A 21,633-nucleotide genomic window follows, 5' to 3' on the forward strand; every position below is an offset into this window, starting at 1 on the left:
CCCGCGCCCGGTGCGTTCTCGGTGCCCTACCCCGCGGCCCCGCAGCGCCGGTGCTCCCCACTGCGAAGCGCCCGGCGGCTCCTAGACTCGCCCTCACACTTACTCTGGTTCAAACTTTTCACTCCGCCTGTTGAGGTGGAGGGGAGGGGGCGGGGGGGGGGGGGGGGAGATTAAGAAGAAGCGGTAGGAATTCCTCGAAAGGGGGTAAGTAAAGTCGGCCTAATATTCAGGAGGAGGTGCCATTTAAAAGAATTGCATTACTCAGTGTTGGGGCGCAAACACTTTTTTTGCGCTTTGAAAAGTCCACCCAGGTAGACGTGTTTTGAGAAGTTTGTTCGACTGGGAAATGGGCTTCGCCAGTACGAACTATCCGGGGAGATCGCTCAAGGAGGCTCCGGCGGCATGAAGGAAGGAAACTGAGGGCAGAGTCTGTGGCCACGTTTTCCACTAGATTGTCCCCTAGCAAAAGGAGCCAGTGTGAAAGACAAAGTTTTCCATCCAAACCTTTTGATTCAGAAGTACAGTGTATGTGTAAAGGGGAGGGGACGCTGGGAGCCGACATTTCAAAAGAAGCTTTCAGGATTTGCAAACACCTATCGTGGGGACTGGAAACTCCAGGAGACGTCGAAGAGCAGGTAAGTGGCCGTGCCTCCCCTGCGGGTGCGGCTCAAGGGCACTGGAGTCCTGAGGCGCCGAGGCGGGATCTGCGCACTCGGGGCTGCTCCCGCGCTCAGCAAAGTAGCCCGGACCAGCACGAGTCGCCCGCCGCGTGCGTCTGCGGGTGATGGCCCGGTGCATGAAGACTCTGGGGCCCGCGGATGGCCCGGTGCATGAAGAGTCTGGGGCCCGCGGCGTCGGGAGAGGGGCCGGAGGCCGGTTCCCCTCCAGCCCGCAGCTCCCGGCTCCTCGCGCCCATCGGGTGGCGTGCCAGAGAGCGAGGGAACCGGTTCTCCAGCACCTCGCCTCCTCTCTGCCACTCCCTCCAGGGCGCCAAAAGGGCGAGAGAAGGGCGGGGAGCCCCGGGGCGACCTCAGGGCCAGCGTTTCCCTCCGCGGCCCGGGCTCCCGCGCGGCGCTCGCCTTGCTCGTCTGGCTCTGCGCTGCGTTTGCCAGTCTAGCCCCGGAGTTAGCGCGCGACCGGGGCGGGGCGGGCGGGCGGTGAGGGCGGGGTGCAGGGGGCGGGGGAGGGCGGGGGAGCGCGGAGGTAACCCCCGGCTCGTGCTGCCATTGCCCGGCTCCCTGTCACTCAGCCCGCGCGGGGCCGGGGATTGGCAGCCTAGCCCCGTTACGCACTCACCTCGCGTTCACATACCCGGGGAGGGCTGTAGAAAGGTGATCAATCTTCATCAGGCTACATTTCCAATCACCTAAACAACCCGGCGAGACAAGCCACTCCGACAAGGTAACTCGCTTGATTTATTTAGTTTGCAAAGTGCCTCTGCAGGACTTCCCCAGCCCCCACCGCCTCCACGCTGCACGGAGTGCCACGGCAACCTCGAGCCACCTCCCAGCTCTGCCCCTCTCACCCCCACCTTCTCCTTGCGGCCCCCTCGGTGCGGTCCCGGGCGAGGCACTGTGTCGGGAGCGTGTGGGGCTTTGCAAACAAAGTGTCTGTGCAATAAAGTGAAACCTGGAAGGACACGCACAAAGCCACTAGAAAGAAAGAGAAAGGGAGGAGGGAAGTTGGGGAAAGAAAGAAATCCCGCGGCTCCCTGACCCCCCGCCCGGGCCCGCGGTAATTCCTGTGCCGCTCTGTTTTGCAGGTTGGCCGCCCAGAGGGTCTGTGTGAGGGCGAGAGGTAGATGGTGAGCGGCCCCGGCAGCTGAGGGCAGGTAAGGAGAAAGCCGCTGGCCGCCCGGGACTCTGGGAACGCGTCGGTGGCTCTTGCCCCCCCCCTCCTCAAATGGGTCCCCGCTTCCCCGGTCCCTGGCATGTGGGGGGCGGGGCTGGGAAGCCACCTGGCTCCCCTCTTGCTGAGCGGAGGACCCCGGAGCTCCGCTGCGGCCCCGCACCCCTCCCCCGCCTCCTCCGAAGTAACCCAGCAGAAGTGCTAAGTTTGAAGAAAGTCTTTGAAAACTCACCATTGCAGTCTAGCAGAGTCGCCACAGCTGAGTCCCATTCTCCCTTGGCCCCGGCTCTTTCCCTTTTGTCGCCTTCCCTGCAAACCGAGTTTTCCCGGCCCAGGCCGTGGGTCCCTGGGGAGAGAAGCGGGAGACTTCTCTAGCTCTAACTTCTTTCTTTCCCTGAACTCTTCTAGCCCGGGTCCCAGGTCTGCTTTAAGTTCCTGTGAAGCGGGCTAAAGCGACAGGTCCTCTGGGGTCTCCGTCCCACTCTTCCAGCGCTACTTCCTGACTTCTGATTGTAGTACCTCCGTTTGGGGGGCAACCTGGGGAAGCCAGGCGTCGACCTTCCCGCCCGGGGCAGCGCGAACTACGCCGCAGAGGCCTAGTTCTCTAGTCTGGATCGGGTCCTGGGGCTCTGGTTCAGCTAGTAGAATAATCCGGAAGCGCACCAGACCTATTGCACTGATGCTTCCCAAATCCGCCAGACCCTTGGGGCGCTGGTCAGGTCACCTTTCGACCCCGGCCGGGACCCCATTGTCCGCAGCCAGGACTGGCTTGCTCTGGGGAAGCACGGCCTGCGGCTGTGGCGAGGTGCGGGTGATCCCGGGCGGCGTGTTTGAACCGCCACCTGTACGGTGGCGCCTTCTGGTCGCCTCGGCCGGACCTGGGCTCGAATCGGTGGTAGAAGTGTGGGTGGGATTCCGGGTAAGCAATCTCTCAGCGGCCAGGCACAGAGAGGTAAACTGGTAGAGCGGCTGTGGTCTCTAGGGCCGGGACCCAGCCGCGGAGACTCTGGAAGGAGGTACTCTACTCAGTGAGCAGTGCGTCCCGGAGAGGCCCAGGTGCCGCGAGCCCTCCGCAGTGCCTCACCTTGGCTCTCTGGAGTCTACCTGTCCGTTCCACTTTCAAAAACATTTGAAACAAAACGAAACAACCCCTCATGCTCTGGGTCTCCTTCTGCCTTGAGGTCGAGGGGATGTTTGCTTGTGTGGTGTGATGCCCTCTCCCACCCGAACAGATTTTTGCCTAGTCTTGGGACCTAGCACACTCTGCGTTTTGGGCTCTGACCTCCCAAGGTTGCCCCCGATTTTAACCTCTCCTCACTCCTAGCGTCGCCCTACGAGTGTCTGTCCCATTCCAAGCCCGCAAAGAAGTGATAATGATCCAGAAATTTTACTTTTCAAAGAATCTGTGGTCTTTGGGCTAAGGCCTTATAGAGCCGAGTTCTGCACAGATCCATAGCCTGCGTCACCTCCCCAACCTGTGACTCCTTCCTCCGGCAAGACCAGGAAGCAGTGGTGGCTTGGAATGACAGTTTCGGTGTGTCATTTGTCTCCATAGGCCGGGCCCCCAGACGCAACAGAGCTTGAAGGACTGCGCAGTGGGAGCCCCGCACTGCGCCTGGCCCCCGGCCCCCTGGATCCGTCGGGGCGCCTCCACCCAGCTGTTAGCATGATGTCTTACCTCAAACAACCCCCATATGGTATGAATGGGCTCGGTCTAGCCGGGCCAGCCATGGACCTCCTACACCCCTCCGTGGGCTATCCGGGTGAGCATCGACCCCTACATCCTCCTCCCTTAGAACTCTGGGGAATCACCAGCTCTGGGTTTGAGCACAAATTTTGTCCCAGATTAGGCCCAGGGAACCGGTTGCCTAGTCTCTTACATTGCAGGGCGCGCTGGCTCGGAGGACAGATCGTGGTCGGGAAGTAGGGCCGGGGTGGCTAAGACATGAGAAGTGAGCCCTCCAGCCCGGCAACACCGGCAACTTCTCTCCAGTTGTCATCCCACCGCCAGCACAGAGCGCATTTACCCACGGATTCGTTTCCCATGGGTGGGGTGTGTGTGAGAGACAGAGATTGAAAGAATCTATGCCTTTCCCCCTCAACACTGAACGAGGAATATGGACACTCGGTTGGCCCTGACAGGAAAGGCCGAGCTTGCCTTATGCAAAGCGGCTGGCTGAGGTAAGGCAGAGGGATTCTCCCTCCATAATTAAATTGTCCTTTAGATGGGTGGCCTGCACCAACTTCTGCACTGTTGACGTGAACGACTTGAGCCAAATCCTGGCTTTCTTGTCTAGGTTCCGTTTCTTCACCTCGGCTTATTACCTCGGAAAGTGTTTTCCAGGACGTTTCAGCACACCCCTTCCCCACCCTCCAGTCAGGGAGAGTGTTGGCAGGGCGGGGGGGGGGGGGGGGGGGGGGGGGGGGGAGGCGGGGGTGGGGGGCGGGCAGCGCAGGAAGAAAGATTGTATAACTTCTCTTCCTTTCTTAACCTCTGAGAGGCAGGGAAGGGGTCAGCCCTGGAGTGTCGGAGACAATCAGGAGTGTCGGTGTGCCGATCAGGCACACCTGCAGTTTCTCCCACCTGTGGCCTGTCAGGCTCGCCTCCCTGGGGAGTTCTTTTCTCGTTCGGAGCTCGGCTTTCTTTTGCAACGACCTGGTCCAGGGCCTGCCAAGGTCCTGTCCAAATCCTCTAGCGCGAGTCCGCGTGGCCACCACTGACCCGACGCTCCCCCGCGTTTCTCTTCAGCCACCCCGCGGAAGCAGCGACGCGAGCGCACCACCTTCACGCGCTCTCAACTGGACGTGCTTGAGGCGCTCTTCGCCAAGACTCGCTACCCAGACATCTTCATGCGTGAGGAGGTGGCGCTCAAGATCAACCTGCCAGAATCCAGAGTCCAGGTGCGCGCGCGGGGGATTTCCAGGGTCCGGGGAGGGGTGCTGGGGCTGGTTAGAGAGGGCCTGGTTGGGAAGTGGTCTGGTGTCGGGGCGGGCTTACAGGCTGGGCAGCCCCTCTCAGACTCCCCCTAGCGCTGGGCCCGGGCCTGGCAGAGGGGCCAAAATTAAAGGAACTAGCTTATAGCCCTGAATCGGGCCGTTGGCCCCGGGGCGCCTCTCCGAAGTCTCTTTTAGGATTGCAGGAGGCCAAGCCCGACTCTTGTCCCCTGCCTCTTCGGCCACCCCAGGGCTTGGCAGTTTCCTACCGGGTCTTGAATTCTGCCTCTGCCCTGGCCTTGCATCCCGGGAATCCTGGAAATGAAAGAGTGGGGCTTGGCCAAAGCCTGGTCCCCTGTCTGGAAGTGTGCCCCACGGGTGGCGGCAGTGTGATTAGACCTTTTTCTTTGCTCTGAGAGGATGCTGAACGCAAAATCTGGCTACCAGCTTTGCTGTTTCTGGGTGTGTGTGTGTGTGTGTGTGTGTGTGATGAAAGGGACCCGAAAATATTGATCAGGTCATAACTCAGAACTCTTCTCAAAGGCCTTTTATCTTGCCTTTTTCCTCCCAGAGGCTCGAGAGAACAGGAATGCCATGTCTTGTACCCGGGCCTTCCGAGAGGAGTGAGAACTTTATGACTGTCTTATTTGGTTCCCCACTTGGAGCCAAGAAGTTCAACGAAATTATGTTCAGGCTTCCTTCCGTAGTCCCCCTCTAATTTAGCTTCCTGCTCCCACCCAAATTCTCTGCCGGCCCAGCACCAGGCCTCCTTGGGGCAGAGTGGCTCCGGCTTAGACTTGGTGGCTGCCCCCCATTCCGCGGCCTGTTCTGTGCCTCGCCGCAGTTTCCCGGCCTCTATTCACATAAGACAGGGCCTCCATGCATTCACAGGTCTGTTGGGAAGCGGCCAACAGCAGCAGTTTAGAGATGGCTGAACTTTTGGCTGGACAGACACAAATGTTCCGCCCTCCAACAGAGTTGAGCTGGGAGTGGGGGTGGGGAGGTGCACATCCCTACTTTGCCAGAGGAGGGTCTTTGAGCAGAAGGATGGGGGAGGGTGGAGCAGCGAATGCAGGGTCTGGCCGGGCCAGAGATGGGGAAGGGTGGAGGCGTCGATCGGAGAGGGATGGGGTTGCTAGGCCGGAGTTGGTCCAAGAGGCAGGGGAATGGCAAACTCTACTCGCCCCCTCACACGCTCTTCCCCACTCGGCCTGCCGCAGGTCTGGTTCAAGAACCGCCGCGCCAAATGCCGTCAGCAGCAGCAGAGTGGGAGTGGGACCAAGAGCCGCCCAGCAAAGAAAAAGTCGTCCCCGGTGCGGGAGAGCTCGGGCTCCGAAAGCAGCGGCCAGTTCACGCCGCCTGCTGTCTCCAGTTCCGCCTCGTCCTCCAGCTCCGCATCCAGCGCCTCAGCTAACCCCGCGGCGGCAGCGGCTGCAGGCCTGGGCGGGAACCCGGCGGTGGCGGTCCCGTCATCGTTGAGTACGCCTGCTGCTTCCTCCATCTGGAGTCCGGCCTCCATCTCGCCCGGCTCAGCGCCGGCTTCAGTGTCGATGCCCGAGCCTTTGGCTGCACCCAGCAACGCATCGTGTATGCAGCGCTCGGTAGCCGCAGGAGCCGCTTCGGCCGCAGCCTCCTATCCCATGTCCTACGGCCAGGGCGGCAGCTATGGCCAGGGCTACCCCGCGCCCTCCTCCTCCTACTTTGGCGGCGTGGACTGCAGCTCGTATTTAGCGCCCATGCACTCGCACCACCACCCGCACCAGCTCAGCCCTATGGCACCCTCCTCCATGGCGACCCACCATCACCACCATCCCCACGCACACCACCCGCTGAGCCAGTCCTCAGGCCACCACCACCATCACCACCACCACCACCACCACCAGGGCTACGGCGGCTCGGGGCTCGCCTTCAACTCTGCCGACTGCTTGGATTACAAGGAGCCTGGCGCTGCCGCCGCATCCTCTGCTTGGAAACTCAACTTCAACTCACCTGACTGTCTGGACTATAAGGACCAAGCCTCATGGAGGTTTCAGGTCTTGTGAGCCCAGGAGTGGGAGGAAGAGGAGAAGAAACGCAACTACCTGCGCCCTCCGTGATCCCCGTCCTGTTGTTGCTGCTGCTGCACCGCCCGCCTTTGCCTCGGCTTCTCCAGACCCGAAATTTCATGCCCCCAAAAGATGCCCATTGCTGCACTGCCGCCCTCATCTTTGTGCCACTTGCTTGAGGGATGTGCAAACCCTACCCACCCCTTGGATGGGGGGACCGGTGCTTCGGCTTGGCCAACAAGTTCTGTACAGGAGAGCTGTGTGCTCCCCTCCTGAGCCCCCACCGAACTCCCAAGTCGCCCTCTTCTAGTCTTTCTGGACAGTTACTATGTATGCACTTGCAGCCTTCGGAGGCTCTTCGCTCTGTGTCTTGCTGTTTGAGCCCTACAGTTTAATTTATTCTTTCTGGACACTGGAGTCACTAACTGGCATGTGTCTGCCTGTTGGGAGTGTACCCACACTCACTCCAAATCAAAACAACCACTAAGCGTTTCTCGCCTGCAGACTGCCACCCCTTCAGCTGCCCTCAGCCCCGCTCCCCGCCTGCAGGCCAGAGCCTCCTGGCGTTTCTTCCTCTCCCGCCCAACGCTCGTGGGAGACCCAGGCGAGGAACTCGTCCTTAGCCTCTCGCGCACAGCCCCGCCCTGCGTAGAACAGGCTCACGCTCCCGCCTCGGCGGGAATGCTGTATATAGTCAGGTCCGTTCCAGGGACCACTTAAACTTTTTAGTTGCTGTTGGTTGAACTGAGTATATCTTGTCTTAGCCCAAGAAATAGAACTTTAAGATATATACAGCATATATATATATACACACACATATATATATAACAAAAACTATTTTCCCTCTGTCCCCTTTCCTCTCTTTCTCAAACGATGGCGCTTTTACTTTTTCAGTTGTTGCAAAATTTCCCTGCCCTCTCACACCTTCTCCCTCTGTGTATTTATTAAAGAAAATCGTTTGGTTTTAGGAAGCTGCGCGCGGAGAATCGGGAGGGTCCTGGAGTCTGAAGGAGAGAGAGTCAAGTCAGGGCACAGGGGAGGGGTTTAGGCTGGGAGGGGGCGCAGGACTGAGCCCTTCACCAGGTCTAAGCACAAGGTCGCAGTTCTGGTTTAGAGATCAAAACCAAAAGAAAGCAAAAAGATAAAAATATAGTATTATGGGAAAACAAAACAAAACAAAAAACCCCAGGCCCGAAACCCAGGTTCAGTTCCTCCGTCGGCTTCTCTCTCTTTAAACAACCCTGTTTTGTCTAGTGAGTTTTTAGTGCACCTTCATTCTCCGAAATCTACGGAGAGCCCACGCCTGTATATCAATTTTGGCTTTGGCCGTTTCGTCCAGTAGGTGGGAAAGTAATTTGTAAATTTGATTTGTCCGATGTGAAGATCGCAAATTACTTGTTGAAATGTAAGGCAGCCCCTTTCTTCCCCCCTTTATCTACATTATTTCCCAAAAATAAATGCAAATTAATGAACGGTTTGTCAGTGTTGCTCTTCTGCTTCCAGCCCAGGTCCTGGTCTTGGGTGGGTGGAGGGAACTAAAGAGAGGAAACCTCCGTGTTAATAACCCGCGTGTTAATAACCCGCGTGTTAATAAGCTATGTGAAGCTGCAGGCCAAAGAAACGCTCTTCTAGAGAGGGTCCCCCCCTCCTCCCCCCACCCCCCGCGTCGGTCAGCCCGGCCTCTTTCCCCAGGCGTTTTGACCCCGTATCCCTTCTCGCCATCGCGGACAGAGACAGGTGTCAGGACTCAATTCCCGAAGCAATTCCTTTCTCTTCAGAGGCAGGAGCCTGGCACTGATTTCTTCACCCTAATTGACGCCTGCACCAGAAAGAAGAGGGGGAGGGGAAGAGGGTCGGGAGGCGGGAAGGGATAGCTCTGTAATGCTCTCAGAGCTGAGCCAAAAAGGAAAAGAAAACAAAACGACAAAAAAACGATCCGTGTCTTGCATGTTGGCAAGAGGCAACCTTCCTTTCTGCTGAGCTGTCCCGAGTGGCTTCATGGCGGCTGGGGGAATCCGAGTCATCCCTTCCACGTGCTAAGATGTCCCTTTAAACCCTCAGGCCCTGCCAGAAGTACCCAAACTATCTTAGTTCGTATTAAAACGCAAAAACAAAAATCTAGAAGAGTCAATAGGGACGCGTTTCACTTTGTCAGGGGAAGCAGACTTCTGGATTGCAGCAGGGGGTCGGAAGGAGGGTTCCACCTTCTCCTGAGGAAGACAGGGATAGAGGTGGGGGTGGGTTGGAATGATGCTCCAGAAGACCCAGAGTCCCGATCCTTTTTGGTCTGAAACGTCCTGGGCGTAAGGCCCAGAAGCTGCTCAACTTGTCCACAGGAGGGAAGGAAATAAGGAAACAACGAAAAGTTTCCTGCGAAGTGACCAACACACCCTATTCTTTTTATTCCGTGTGAGACCTAAGAGCACAACTTGAGGCCAGGTTTGAAGAACGACCCCTCCTCCGGGGTTCCGTGCCGAGCTGTCTCATGGCTGCGAGACCCGGCTGGAGTGAAGCTTTCTCGGCCGCGTCCTCCCTCCGGACTCCGTAGGTCCGGCTCCGGCGCACCACTCCTTCCTATTCTATAAATAAGCCCAGCAGCCCCCTACTCCGCAAAAGTCCGCAGGTGGGCGCAGCCGCGGCCTCGCTGAGCGACACCCTGCGGCGCCGCCGGCGGAGGGCGACCCGGCGCGCAGAACCGCTGTGCACCGTGGCCCCTGCGGTGCTCGGCCCGCACGTGCCGGGGAGTCTGGACCGGTGGCCGGAGCAAAGAGGCTTCTCGCTCTCGCTGCATGGGCTTGGGCGCCCGGGGGCAGGGTCTCCTTGCTCGACCGACCTGCCTGGCCTGCCCCAGTGCCGCCCTGGCTCACGCAGCCGCCACTAGGGCCGCTCCAGGCCTATGTTCTGGGCTGCCCGCGCCCGCAGCTCCTTGAGGCGGGTTCTGTGCCTCCCATCAGTCCTCCTGACTTCGCGGTGGAATGAAACCACGAGACGCGGCTCTGCACTCGCTTGGACAACTGTGTGATCTCCGGAACAAGGTACCCAACCCCCAGGGCCTCATTTTCGTCGTATTTATTATTTGGCCCCACTTTGTCGGGGACGTTCCAGAACCTCACACTTTGGGCCGAGGCCACGGGCAGGCAGGTGAAACGCATCACAGTGGCCCCGGCCACTCGGCGGCGTCTAGAAGCTTCGGCGCCTGCGTACTCGGGTAGACTGGGAACCAGCGGCAGGGCTCGTGGAGACCGGGCGAGAGTTCCCGCCCGGGTGACGACGCCTCGAGAAGAGGCACGTGCTTCTCCCAGGGCTTCCCAGCCTGCGCCGACGCCCGTGGCGCCGAGCGGAAACCAGGAGCGGGAAGGTGGCGGGGCACTTCAGGCCGCCGCGACGCGGAAGCTTGGGGGAGCAGGGAGGGTGCGTGGCCGCTGGAGGGTGTGGGCGGCCGGAAGTGGCTGGAAGGAGTTGGGGAGCCCACGCGGCCCCGAGTCCAGGCGGCGGCGGCGGGAACGCGGCGGGTTCCTCCCGGCCGGCCACCTGTTACTGGCAGGTTCTGTGAGAACCGCCCCTCAGCTCGCCCTTCTTCTGAGGGAAGAGGTTTGTACTGTTTGCGTTTTGGTGTTCGTGACACAATAGAAGCAACTAGAATTGAAGTAATGGAAGACGATTAAGCAACTTCAGAACATGTAGTAACTAAGTGTTAAGACGTCAACAGTTTTGTTCCTTTGAGTGCTCAACGAAATCTTCGTGTTTTCTACTCATGGCTTGTGCTCTCTGGTCAAACCTCGAAGGCAGAAAAGTCCGCCTTTCAGTGAACTTGTGTGAAGTGTTTTATGGCTAACGGATAGGTCATGTTTATGATTTTTAAATAAGTTTTTAAAATTCTTGAAACCTCGGGAGCACCGCGTTAATTTCCTGAAGCTTTGAATAGATTCAGTGAAGTAACATCGTCTGTTGTAGAGCTTTTTATTATTTTATAGCTACTCAGTAGCTAGTGAGGGCATATGGAGACATTTCTCATCATTGTAAAAAAGAAGTTTTTTTTTTTTTAATTCTTAGAGCTATGGGGTATTAAACGTGAGAGGAAAAACAGGTAAAAAGGCGCTGAGTGTCAGCAAATTTATGTCTGGCACATTACAGAGACCAAAAAACCGAAAGGTTTCAATTTTTGTGTCAAAATCACTAGTTTTTTTCATACATTTTGATCAAAATAGTTCTTAGATAAATTGTTGTGGTTTTTTTTTTCCCCCAGTTGGGAGAATGGTAAGTTCATTACTTTGGCAGAATAAATGAATGTTATTGATGTCATTAGGCACTGACAGGCACCGAGGTTTTCTTTAGAGATACAGAAATAAAATGTATCTGATATATTAAATGTAGTTAATATATACATTATTGGTAAAGAAAATCTGTATCATTACTATTCAAGACCAAAAAAAAAAAATCACTTGGCTGCTGTTGCAGAATTAATTTAAGAACAGCTTCAAGATAGATTTATAAAATTCCTTAATTGAAAACCTAACAAGTTCTCAACGAGTTATTCTATGTTTTCCATACTATCTCTCCCTTCCCCCATGCATTTTAATGTCGAAAACGAGAATGAAAAAAGCTCATTAGCTCATTAATTTTTAAAATTTATTTTTAATTGGAGTAGCTCATTAACTTTAACTAAGGAATATTTATATTCAATAGTACCTAAAATAAAAACCACCAACTAGAAAAGTGAATGCTAAATAATAACAATGTATTGCTTATTCTGACAAGGAGAAAACATCTCTATTTAAGAAAGAATCTGTTTAATTAAATGTGTGAGTGTCTAGAATACACTTATTTGAAAAAGGTTTTTTGTGTTTTTTTTTTTGGTGGGGGGTGGGGCTGTGTGTTGTAGATAGTTCCTGAAAAATCAATTTTACTTTAGTCATCCTATTGGTATTTATTGATATATGAAAAACGAATTGGATATTTTTGGTGGAAGAGGGAAACATGTAATTTTGACTTAGTAATTCTTTAATCGTGCTTTTAATGAGTTGGATTTTACCTTACATTAGGTGCAGTCTTTCAAAAGTTTTTAAAAATCAAAAATATTTCCTGAAAAACTTGCTGTTGTTTAGGTGAAATGGCAGTTATGAAAAATAGTAAAAGTTGAAACTGCTGTTAAATATATCCAGTTTTTTTCTTAGAAAAAAAATAAAGCAAACAAATATATGGTGTGCTCACAAATGTATCACCTAATTATGAAACTTACACATTCATATTTCTATAACTGTTACTTCAAAGATGGAGATAAGATTTAAAATATTTTGGAGTTTTTTCTAATCAAATAGTACAATTAAATGACAACTTTCAAAATTTAAACATCGAAAATCTATTGTTTCTAAAAATTGTACTCCTCTTACTGGCTGTAAATAATTTGATTGATGACTAATGAAATAAAAGACACAAAGTTCCATTCCATTACAAATGTCATAAATACTTCATTTTTTGAAGGTTAATCTTATTAAACATCTTATAAATATTGTTTCAGGAAATTTTAAAAGTACTTTTAAAGTAGATTGTGAAGTTAAGATTTAAAGGATGAATCACAATTTTTCCAGGATGGAAGTGGAGTGTAAATAAGTCATAAGTAATTTTGACATTTGGGGTAAACTTAATTAAAATGTAGGAATAAATGGTCTTTGATTCAACAACTTGGTGTCTAAAGAGCTTATAAAATATTTTTAGTACACAAATATTCTTATGTCTCTTCAAAACTTGAAATGCTTAAAAGATATACCATCATCTGTCATAGCTATTTAAATGCAGGAATGATACTTTCTTTTTAAAGTTTATTTTAAAAACTTTATTGTGAATTATACATACAAAAGAAAGTATAAAATGGGTTTATACAATTTAAAGAGGAAAATTTAAAAGGAACAAGAAGTTCTCGAGTACTTTAAAAAGTAGATTTGAGATAAGTTCTAATATCAGTGTTTAAATTTGATGTAACATAGATAATGTCAGTTTATGTCCCAGGGATTTTTCTAAATCCTTTAGTATAGTGACTATTAATATAAAAGGACACTTTTTAAGGCAAAAAACAGTTAAAATCATAGGATGTAAAAAAGTTCTATAGGCCTTCGAAAAATCCAGTGTTTCTTTATTCATAGAAAAACTGTGTTTTATATTGCCTTATATTTTATGACAAAGAGGCACCAAAAGAATCTTATCTTTTTTCTCAATGATGGGTATTTGACCTCATCCAAAGCTGTGGCATCAACTCTTGAATTCATTACTGGTGACTCTCAAATCCATATCTATACCTCAGACCTCTCTGTTGGACTTCATATACCGGTACATACACTGAAAAGAGGCCATAATATGATGTCTGGGTCTTGCTTCATAATAATAGAGGAAGAGAGGGAATGGTTGGAATATAAATTAAATAAGATTATTATGAGTTTTTAATTATTGAAGCTGAGTGAGAATACATATAATTTCATTACATTCTATTTTTGTCTGTTTAATTTTTTCCATAATAAGAGATGGGTGAAAGTATTCATTTGTGGAAAGTAGTTTTTGCAGTATATTGAGGAAATTGAGTTCCCCATCTTTGGAGTCCCTACAGTATTGTTCACATATATTATTTTCTTTATCTGCTCTCAAGTCTTATAAGGTTGGTTGGTGTGAAGCTTAGGGTGGTTTGATTATTTACTCAAGATCACATAGTTGGTAAGTGGCAGAACTTGGCAGAACTCAGTCTTCAGATTCCATGTTTGACTATAGGAGCTACCTAAAAATTTCAGTATGTTAACAATTAATTTAAAAAAAAACACACAATACCATAGTACTTACAAATCAGACTGCCAGACTGATGTCAATGAAATGTGCTTTATCTAACTTCTAGTTGTAAAATTTGAGTTTTGGTAACTGAAATTTATTTTCTAGGACATTGTTACATTTATCTTTCTGGGCATCTCTTCAATAACATTTAATGAGTGTTCAGAAATATATTAACAGAGCATTAAATGAAAAGACTAGTCATACCAGGTCTATCTCACCTTTTAATTTCTTACTAATACTTAATTTCTAAGTAATTTAAAAATTCTTTTCCTGTTTGTTTCATGTTTATGAGTAGTGTTTTTTATTCTTCGCTGAGCCTTTCTTGCTCCTCAGAAGATTGCTTTGCTATGTTATAGGAGGTCTAATACAGGGAAAGTTGTGTAAACCAAATATGGAATTGGAATTAGATTAATGATTCTGTAAATGAGGCTTCATTTGTTTGTAAACAGGTATTTGGAATCTTTTTTCTAACTATGCTAACTTGGGAACGTCAGGTTTTTAAGTTTGTGGTTTAATTTTTAAAATCTCACTAAGCAAATCCTGTCTTTTTAGGGTAAAATTTATTTTTCAGAGCTAACTCCACAAAGTAAAAAATGGTTAACAAGTTGGGGAATATAGATCGCATAACTTTTAGATATTGGTTTCCTTTTGTTGAAAAAAAAAGTCTCATTTAAACAGTATCCTTATTTCTTCAGGTTCTAAAAACCATTCATCTCATGCTCTATTCCTGCTACTGACCTCTTCAGTTTTCCTCTTATTTGATGTAGAAAAGCAAAGCTTGTCTGTTTGTGCTTATTAATGTTTGGAGAAGAAAAAGCTAGCATCTCTTTTCTCCCTGTATTTCTTCGTGTGAGGCATGAGCCATCATATACTCAGATCAGCACCTGATAATTCCTGCATGCCTTTTTATTTGTATATTTTGGAATTGAGAGTCTCCCCCTGCCCCGAGATTGTATTCCACTCAATAATAGCTAAATCTTTTGTTCCAAAAGGGATTAGAAGTCAGTGGGGGGTCCTAGAGTGAGAGAGAGGAAGTATAAGAGATAGGACTAAATTTTCCTTTACTTGAAGTGCTTGCCGCTTCTGAAGATACATGGTAGGTCTGTTTGTTGAGTGAATGAAAGAATGAAATCCAGTCATCAGACTTGTAACAGATTTAAATGTTGTTTATCTAAGACACAGAGTTGCTTTTTATGTGGCATTCAGTTTAAGTGGATTCAATAGCATATTTTCTTAATCTCCTTAATCATCTTTAGAATCAAGATCTTTTTGGTTACTTATCACTCTTACATCCTTTGTTAGATGTAAAACCATTTCAAAATTTAGTTCATTAAAATTTTAAGTTATGAAATATATTTTAAAGTCCACAAAATGTATATGTATCTTTTATCAATCAGTTGTCAACTTATTATGAGATCACCACACTAAGGTCAAGGAGTAGAGCATTATTGTGTGCATGCTCAGTTGTGGCCGACTCTGTGACCGAGTGGACTGTAGCCCGCCAGGCTCCTCTGTCCATGGGATTTCCCAGGCAAGAATACTGGAATGGGTTGCTATTTCTTTTTCCAAGGGATATTTCTGACCCAGTGATACAATGTGCATCTCCTGCATTGGCAGGTGAGTTCTTTACAGTGAGCCACCTGGGAAGCCCACAAAGCATTATTGGGACCACAGAAATCCCTGAGTATTCCTTGCCCATTACAATCACTTCAGTCTCTTCAGAGGTAACTGCTGTCTTATCATTTATAGTAATGGTTTTCTTGCATTTATTTCTCTTTTAAAAAATTGGTCACCTGTACATGCGTTCCTAACCAGTGTGCATTTGTTTTGAATTTTATATGAATAGAATTACTTTCTTGTTTTTTTCACTTAACCTTACGTTTATAAGTTCATCCGTGTCATTGTGTGTTTCTATAGGTTGTTCACTTTTATTGCTTTATGCTGTATAGTAGTCCATTGTATGAATATACTATTATTTATTTAAACTTTTTACTTTATATTGGAGTATAGTTGATTAACAATGTTAGTTTCAGTTGTACAGAAAAGTGATTCAGTTATACATACAGATGACTTGTTCTGTTGGTAGGTATTTGGGTTATTTCTAGTTTGGGAAAATTACAAGGATGCTGCTCTGAACATTCTTTTATGTGTATCCTGGTGCACATAAAGATGCAAATCTCTCAAGTACATCCTAGAAGGGAAATTTCCAAGCCATAAGGAATGCATATTTTCAACTTGACTAGATACTGGCACATTTTTCCAAATTGGTTGTATAAATTTTTATATTTTCAATAGTATATGAAAATTGTGGTTACTCCATATCTTTGCCAAAGCTTAGTATTATTAGCATTTTAAAATTTTGTCAATTTGTTGGATGTGTAGTAATACACGTAATGGTTTAAATTTGTATTTTCTTGATTAGTGGTGAGATTGAGCCCCTGTTTTTATATTTGTTGTTTATTTGGATATTTTCCTTTGTGAAGTGCCTGTTCTTAAATTTCCTTCTTTTTCTTTTAGATTGTCTATCTTTTCTCTTTGATTTGTAAGAGCTCTTTACATATTCTGCATTCTGGTCCTTTGTCACTTATATGTATTGAGTATATTTTTCCCATTATGTGGATTGTCCTTTCATTCTTTCTTAAGGTGTTTTTAAGTAGCTGAATGTATTCATCTTTTCCTTTATGATTGTTGCTTTTTGTGTGTCATGTTTAGGAAATCCTTTCTTACCTCATGATCATGAAAATATTCCCCCATATTTTCTTATAAATTATTTCTTTTAAAAGTTTTGTCATAGATATTTATCATCTTTTTTGTAGGATGTAGTATTTGGCAATAGTTCCTCCTCTTCCTTCTTGAAACTTCATCTGCTCACATGACTGCAAATGTCATTTTTAAGTTGCTAATTCCAAAAATCTGTATTTTTGGTATTGACTATACTCATTAGCTGAGATCTTTATTTCCAACTGCCTTCTGGATCTTTCCACTTGAATGTCTTGCAAATATCTGCAAACGTATCAGTTCAGAGCTCATTTAAAAATCTTTATTGTTTTCTGTTTAATCATCATACAAGCCAAAAATACATGGTGGAATCCTTGATTCTTCTTTTCTTACCTTCTCTCATCCAAATATCCATCATGTCCAAGTGATTCTGTTTCTGAAATGCATGTAAAATCTATTCATTCCCTTTTCTCCAGTTCCACAGTTACTGCTCAGAGTCCCACCTAGTCTGGTATAATACCTTTCTAATTGGTTTTCCTGCCCTCCTTCTATCCCCCTTTTCTAGTCAGTCAGTCACACTGCTGCAGAGTTTCTTTCTAAGACACAAATCACATCTCTTTCCTGCTTTTGTGGCTCTTCGTTGCCTTAATTATAACAAAAAGTTCAAATTCCTTCACATGATTTCTGCCATTACTCTGCAGGACTCTCATGTTTTAGCCACTGCAGGCTACTTATTGTTTCCCAAAGAAGCTGTGTACTTTCACTGTGCTTTTTTTCATGTTGTTCCCTCTGCTTGGAATAGTCTTCCTTCCACCCATTCCCACTGGGAAAATCCTATTCCTTCCACCACCATTCCCAGAAAGAATTAATCCTTCCTGTCTCTGGGCTTCCCATTGCACTTTGTTTATACCATTATTGCAATACTTATTGCTTTATATTTATTACTTTATATATCTGTCTCCTGTGCTAGACTATGAAGTTTTTGAAAACAGAGTACATTGTATTATGTTAGAATCTAGCGGTGCCTGGTACAAAATAGTACTCAATAAATACTTGAGTTAAAGAATTGTACTAACCTTAAAAAAGAAAATAGAAGCATATGCATTGACTTAAGAGTTGTGAGCAGGGGGAAATGTTCGTGAAAGAGTACAATGGACTGTTTTATTTGAGTGGGTTCCAGCTGAAAAGATTAGAATGTGTTGCTCTGGCTCAGTGCTAACTGAAGGGGCAAAAATGATCTTGAACAAATAAAATTGAGTTTTCCTCATTTTTAAAAGGCTGATTTATGTTTCAAATGGACTTAGAATATGAAGTTAAATTTATTTTTAAGAAGTAAGAAATTCAAACTACTGCTGAAGTAATTTATCTATTTCAGAGACCACGTTAATGACATAGTTTATTACTACAAGTTTTTGTAATACCAAATACATCTGTCTTGAAAATGCTTGCTTTTCACTCTGTAAGGTGCTGGTAAATCAGGACAGTGACAGGTTAACAGTTCTTGCCAGTACTAGTTCTGTAGACTCCCATAAAAATTGGAACTTCTGATGACTAGAGTACAAATATTTACCTAAGGTTTGCAGAGCATAAGCATAACACAATTGAGTTGAGGCTAGATAGTTTTTTATAGTTCATCTGGGGGAAGCAGAGTTAGTGTTCAATAACATTATCTTTCTTTTCATGTTAACTAATTAGTGATATGAACACAATTATTTCAAATACAGAATGTTCTTAGTAGATAAATTATAAGAGCAAATTGATTTTTCATTAAAATATTTTATATTATTTATATCTGGAATTTTTATTACAGTAAATCCCTAAGGAAGCATTGAAAAGTTTGTCTATTTGCAGGTAAGTTATCTTTTGATGATGAATTTATGGATTTTAAAATAAATCAGCTCCTAATCAAAAGAGCAACTTCCAGATGAAAATGGTCAATTGAATACATGTGTTTATTTTCATGCTCTTGAAAACATACTAAAATGAAAATCAGTGAGTAAAGAAATGCATGAACACCCAAAGGACAAACAGAACTTGAGAGGAGATGTTAGGAGAATCTTGGAAGCTGGGATATAAGTAGGTGAGTGGTAGCCAACTTAGTAAAGAAAGAGGAAGCCTTAGTCTGTGCAGCTGCCTTCCATCTGCCACACCTGAATAGCATAGATAGCAAATGATGGATACCAATGGTTTCCAGACAGGTAGCCAGCATGAACTTGGTAGGGAACCAAAGCTCTGTCTTGGATGATCTGTTTTCAGTACATGTGTCTAAATTCTGAATCTAGGAATAACAGAACATTTGCAGTTGAAGTATGCTGCTGCTAAGTCACTTCAGTCGTGTCCGACTCTGTGTGACCCCATAGATGGCAGCCCACCAGGCTCTGTCATCCCTGGAATTCTCCAGGCAAGAACAGTGGAGTGGGTTGCCATTTCCTTCTCCAATGCATGAAAGTGAAAAGTGAAAGTGAAGTCGATCAGTCTATGTAAACATATATTATGAATGACTGCAGGAGTAGGAAGATGGCATTTAAGAAGGACCTTCATTGGCTCTGTTAATTCAACAAGGATGTCATAATTCTAGATGTTATACAACTATGATATTTACAGCTACACAGTCCAGTATGGTACCCATTAGCCACATGTAGCCTTTGAACTATTGGAATACAACTGATGTGGATGGAGATAGAATGTAAGTATGGGCGTCCCAGGTGGTGCTACTGGTAAAGAACCCCCCTGCCAATGTAGGAGATGCCGATTTGATCCCAGGTCTGAAAGATCCCCTGGAGGAGGGCACAGCAACCCACTCCAGCATTCTTACCAGGAGCATCCCCGAGGACAGAGGAGCCTGGTGGGCTACAGTCCATAGGGTTGCATAGAGTGGGACATGACTGAGGCAACTCAGCACACATGTATGCAAGCGCATGATGTAAGTATTAGATTCACCCTGAGTTTCAAGATTCAGTATTTTAAACTATCTCATTAATAATTCATATTTTGTAGTTGTTTGTAGAAATGTGTAAAATATATTGTGTTAAATCTATCAAAACATTTCACCTGTTTTCTGTGTGAATGCTAAACAATTTTAAATTACATTTGTGCTCCTATTATTTTTCATTCTTAGAGCTCTGAATAGAGGTACTGATTCAAGGGTGGCTAGTATTGTTCTCTGATCTGTTTACAGGGGACTTAGGCCATGCTGTACAGTATCTTGCAGTAGCACCTGAAGTACTGCAGTGGATACCTTTGCCAAATAAAACAGAATAGTTTAAACTTATCAGTATATATGTTGGTACAATTTGTAATTTTCTTGTTAATCCATTTATCTCTTCAGTACAATTCAATCCCTATAAATTCTCTGTACCTGATTACTGAATATGGCAAGAGACAACATGCAGTTAAGCCAACTGAAAAATACCATAGTCTTGATTACCAACCTAGCCTTTGGTTCTCAAGCTTTCTAGTTATATTTTCATGTTTTCCTAATCAACTCTTAACTTAGTCCTGATAGTGGCCATTTAAAATGTCTTTCATTCTTCTCAAACCTCCTATCCTTTTTCCTAGAAGATGACCTTACTTCTTGCTTTACTGAGAAAATGCTGTAGAAGGCATCGAAGAAGAATGCCTCAGACTGAGTTTCATATATTTCTATTTGCCATGCCTACAGCCTGAGTGCACTGATAGCACTGTCCAGTGCTAGGCACAGTGGATCTTGTCTCCTGTCTCAAGATAATCTGTTTCTGTGTTGTGTATTGTATACCCTTCTGCTTCCTCAGAGGCCCCTGTTTTGGCTTCTTCAGTTTTTTTCTCCTCTGTTGGTTTCATCCCCATAGTACTTAAACATGCTTTAACCTCTGCCATCTTAAAAAAATCCTCTCTTGAGCTCTTGTCCTCCCATACCTACCACTAGGTGGTCTTCTCTTTAACTGTTGAGCTTCTTGAAAAAATTTTCTATTTGTTATTTCCACTTTTCCACCTTCTATTCATCACTATAATAGAGCTTCTGCTCCGGAGACTGCTTTTGCCAGAGTCACTAATAACTTACATGTTTGTGATCTGAGGGAACAGTTTTCAGTCTTAATCATAGTTACTCTCTCTGCAGCATTTGACAGTAGTAGTAATTTTCTCTTCTATGAAATACCTTTTCCTCTTGTTTTTTGTGATCCTCTATTCTTCTGGTTTTTATTCTAATGTCCCTTCTTCATAGTCTCCTTTAGGACTCCATCTTTCTGTGTGGAGAGAATGTGCCTGAAGGTATATGAAAAAAAGGAAAGCCTGGACATCCCAGCCTGAATGTGAACCCAGACTTCTAGATGTTCCTGCCAAGATGACAGACCTGTGAGAGAGCCATCTTATATACTCCATGCTCTGGAAACTTCCAGATAATTTTAGCCTCAGTGACATCACATGAAGCTGTAGAACTGCCTAACTGAGCCCAATCCATCTACAGAATAATAAGATATAACAAAATGGTTGCTGTTTTAAACCCTAAACTTGTGGTTGTTTATCCCACAGTGGATAAAACCAAACCAAACCTTCTCTCTGTCTTGTTTACTACTCCAATCTCATCTCTGATAATTCACCTTTGGCACTCTAAGGTCCACCTTCAGTATGCTGCTTGAAGTTTTATGAATGAACTCTTGTTTCTAGACTTTTTGCTTCCACTGTTTAGCAATATTTTCTTTTTCAACTTACACCCTCCCCCTACCAAATTCCTAATCAGTTTTCAAGCTTTTAGTCAGACATCCATAAAACCCTGGGTAAATAAGTTAATTGCCTTGCTATGTCTTCTCATAGTATCAAATACTCTTACTGGCAGTATAATGGTTGAGAATATAATGTCAAGCAGTGTAATATTTTGTAAGTTACTTAGTCCTTTTAAGCTTCAGTTTATTCATCAATAAAATGAGGATTATAATAATAGCAATTACCTAGTTTGTTGGGTTCATGTAAGAGTACTCAAAAATTTTAGTAATTATTGGTGTTACTAATGCATATTATCAGTGCCTTTTCATCACTTTATAACCTAACCAAGTGCCTGGCACACAATATGTGCTATATAAAATGTCAGTGACTGACTGAATGGCTGAATGAATTCACATTCAATTTCAAGCTTAATTTTTGTTCTTTTTTGTTGTGGCAAAATGTTTATAACATGAATTTGCCAGTTTAACTGTTTTTAACCATAGAATTCTGTGACATTAGTTACATTCACAAGGCTATGCACCCATCACCACTGTCTTATTTCCAAAGTGTTTTCATTAACCCAGATAGAAACTAT

The 21,633-nt window shown here is 46.2% G+C and overlaps 1 protein-coding gene across 1 annotated transcript; it reads left to right on the top strand.

Annotated features, from left to right (window-relative positions):
- Nucleotides 1-3,514: 3,514 nt before the first annotated feature.
- Nucleotides 3,515-6,824, top strand: OTX1 (orthodenticle homeobox 1). Its single transcript, XM_052649369.1, has 3 exons — nt 3,515-3,611; nt 4,598-4,749; nt 6,003-6,824. Exons 1-3 carry the CDS (start codon nt 3,515-3,517, stop codon nt 6,822-6,824), a joined length of 1,071 nt encoding a protein of 356 aa, XP_052505329.1.
- Nucleotides 6,825-21,633: the final 14,809 nt, after the last annotated feature.

Source organism: Budorcas taxicolor, chromosome 11 (genome assembly GCF_023091745.1).
Source record: "Budorcas taxicolor isolate Tak-1 chromosome 11, Takin1.1, whole genome shotgun sequence".
NCBI classification, from domain to species: Eukaryota; Metazoa; Chordata; class Mammalia; order Artiodactyla; family Bovidae; genus Budorcas; species Budorcas taxicolor.

Excerpts from the sequence above, each read along its gene's own strand:
- OTX1 (XM_052649369.1), top strand. The coding sequence starts at position 3,515 with ATGATGTCTTACCTCAAACAACCCCCATATGGTATGAATGGGCTCGGT. Across the intron at positions 3,612-4,597 it reads CCCCTCCGTGGGCTATCCGG|CCACCCCGCGGAAGCAGCGA; the intron begins GTGAGCATCGAC and ends GTTTCTCTTCAG. Across the intron at positions 4,750-6,002 it reads TGCCAGAATCCAGAGTCCAG|GTCTGGTTCAAGAACCGCCG; the intron begins GTGCGCGCGCGG and ends GGCCTGCCGCAG.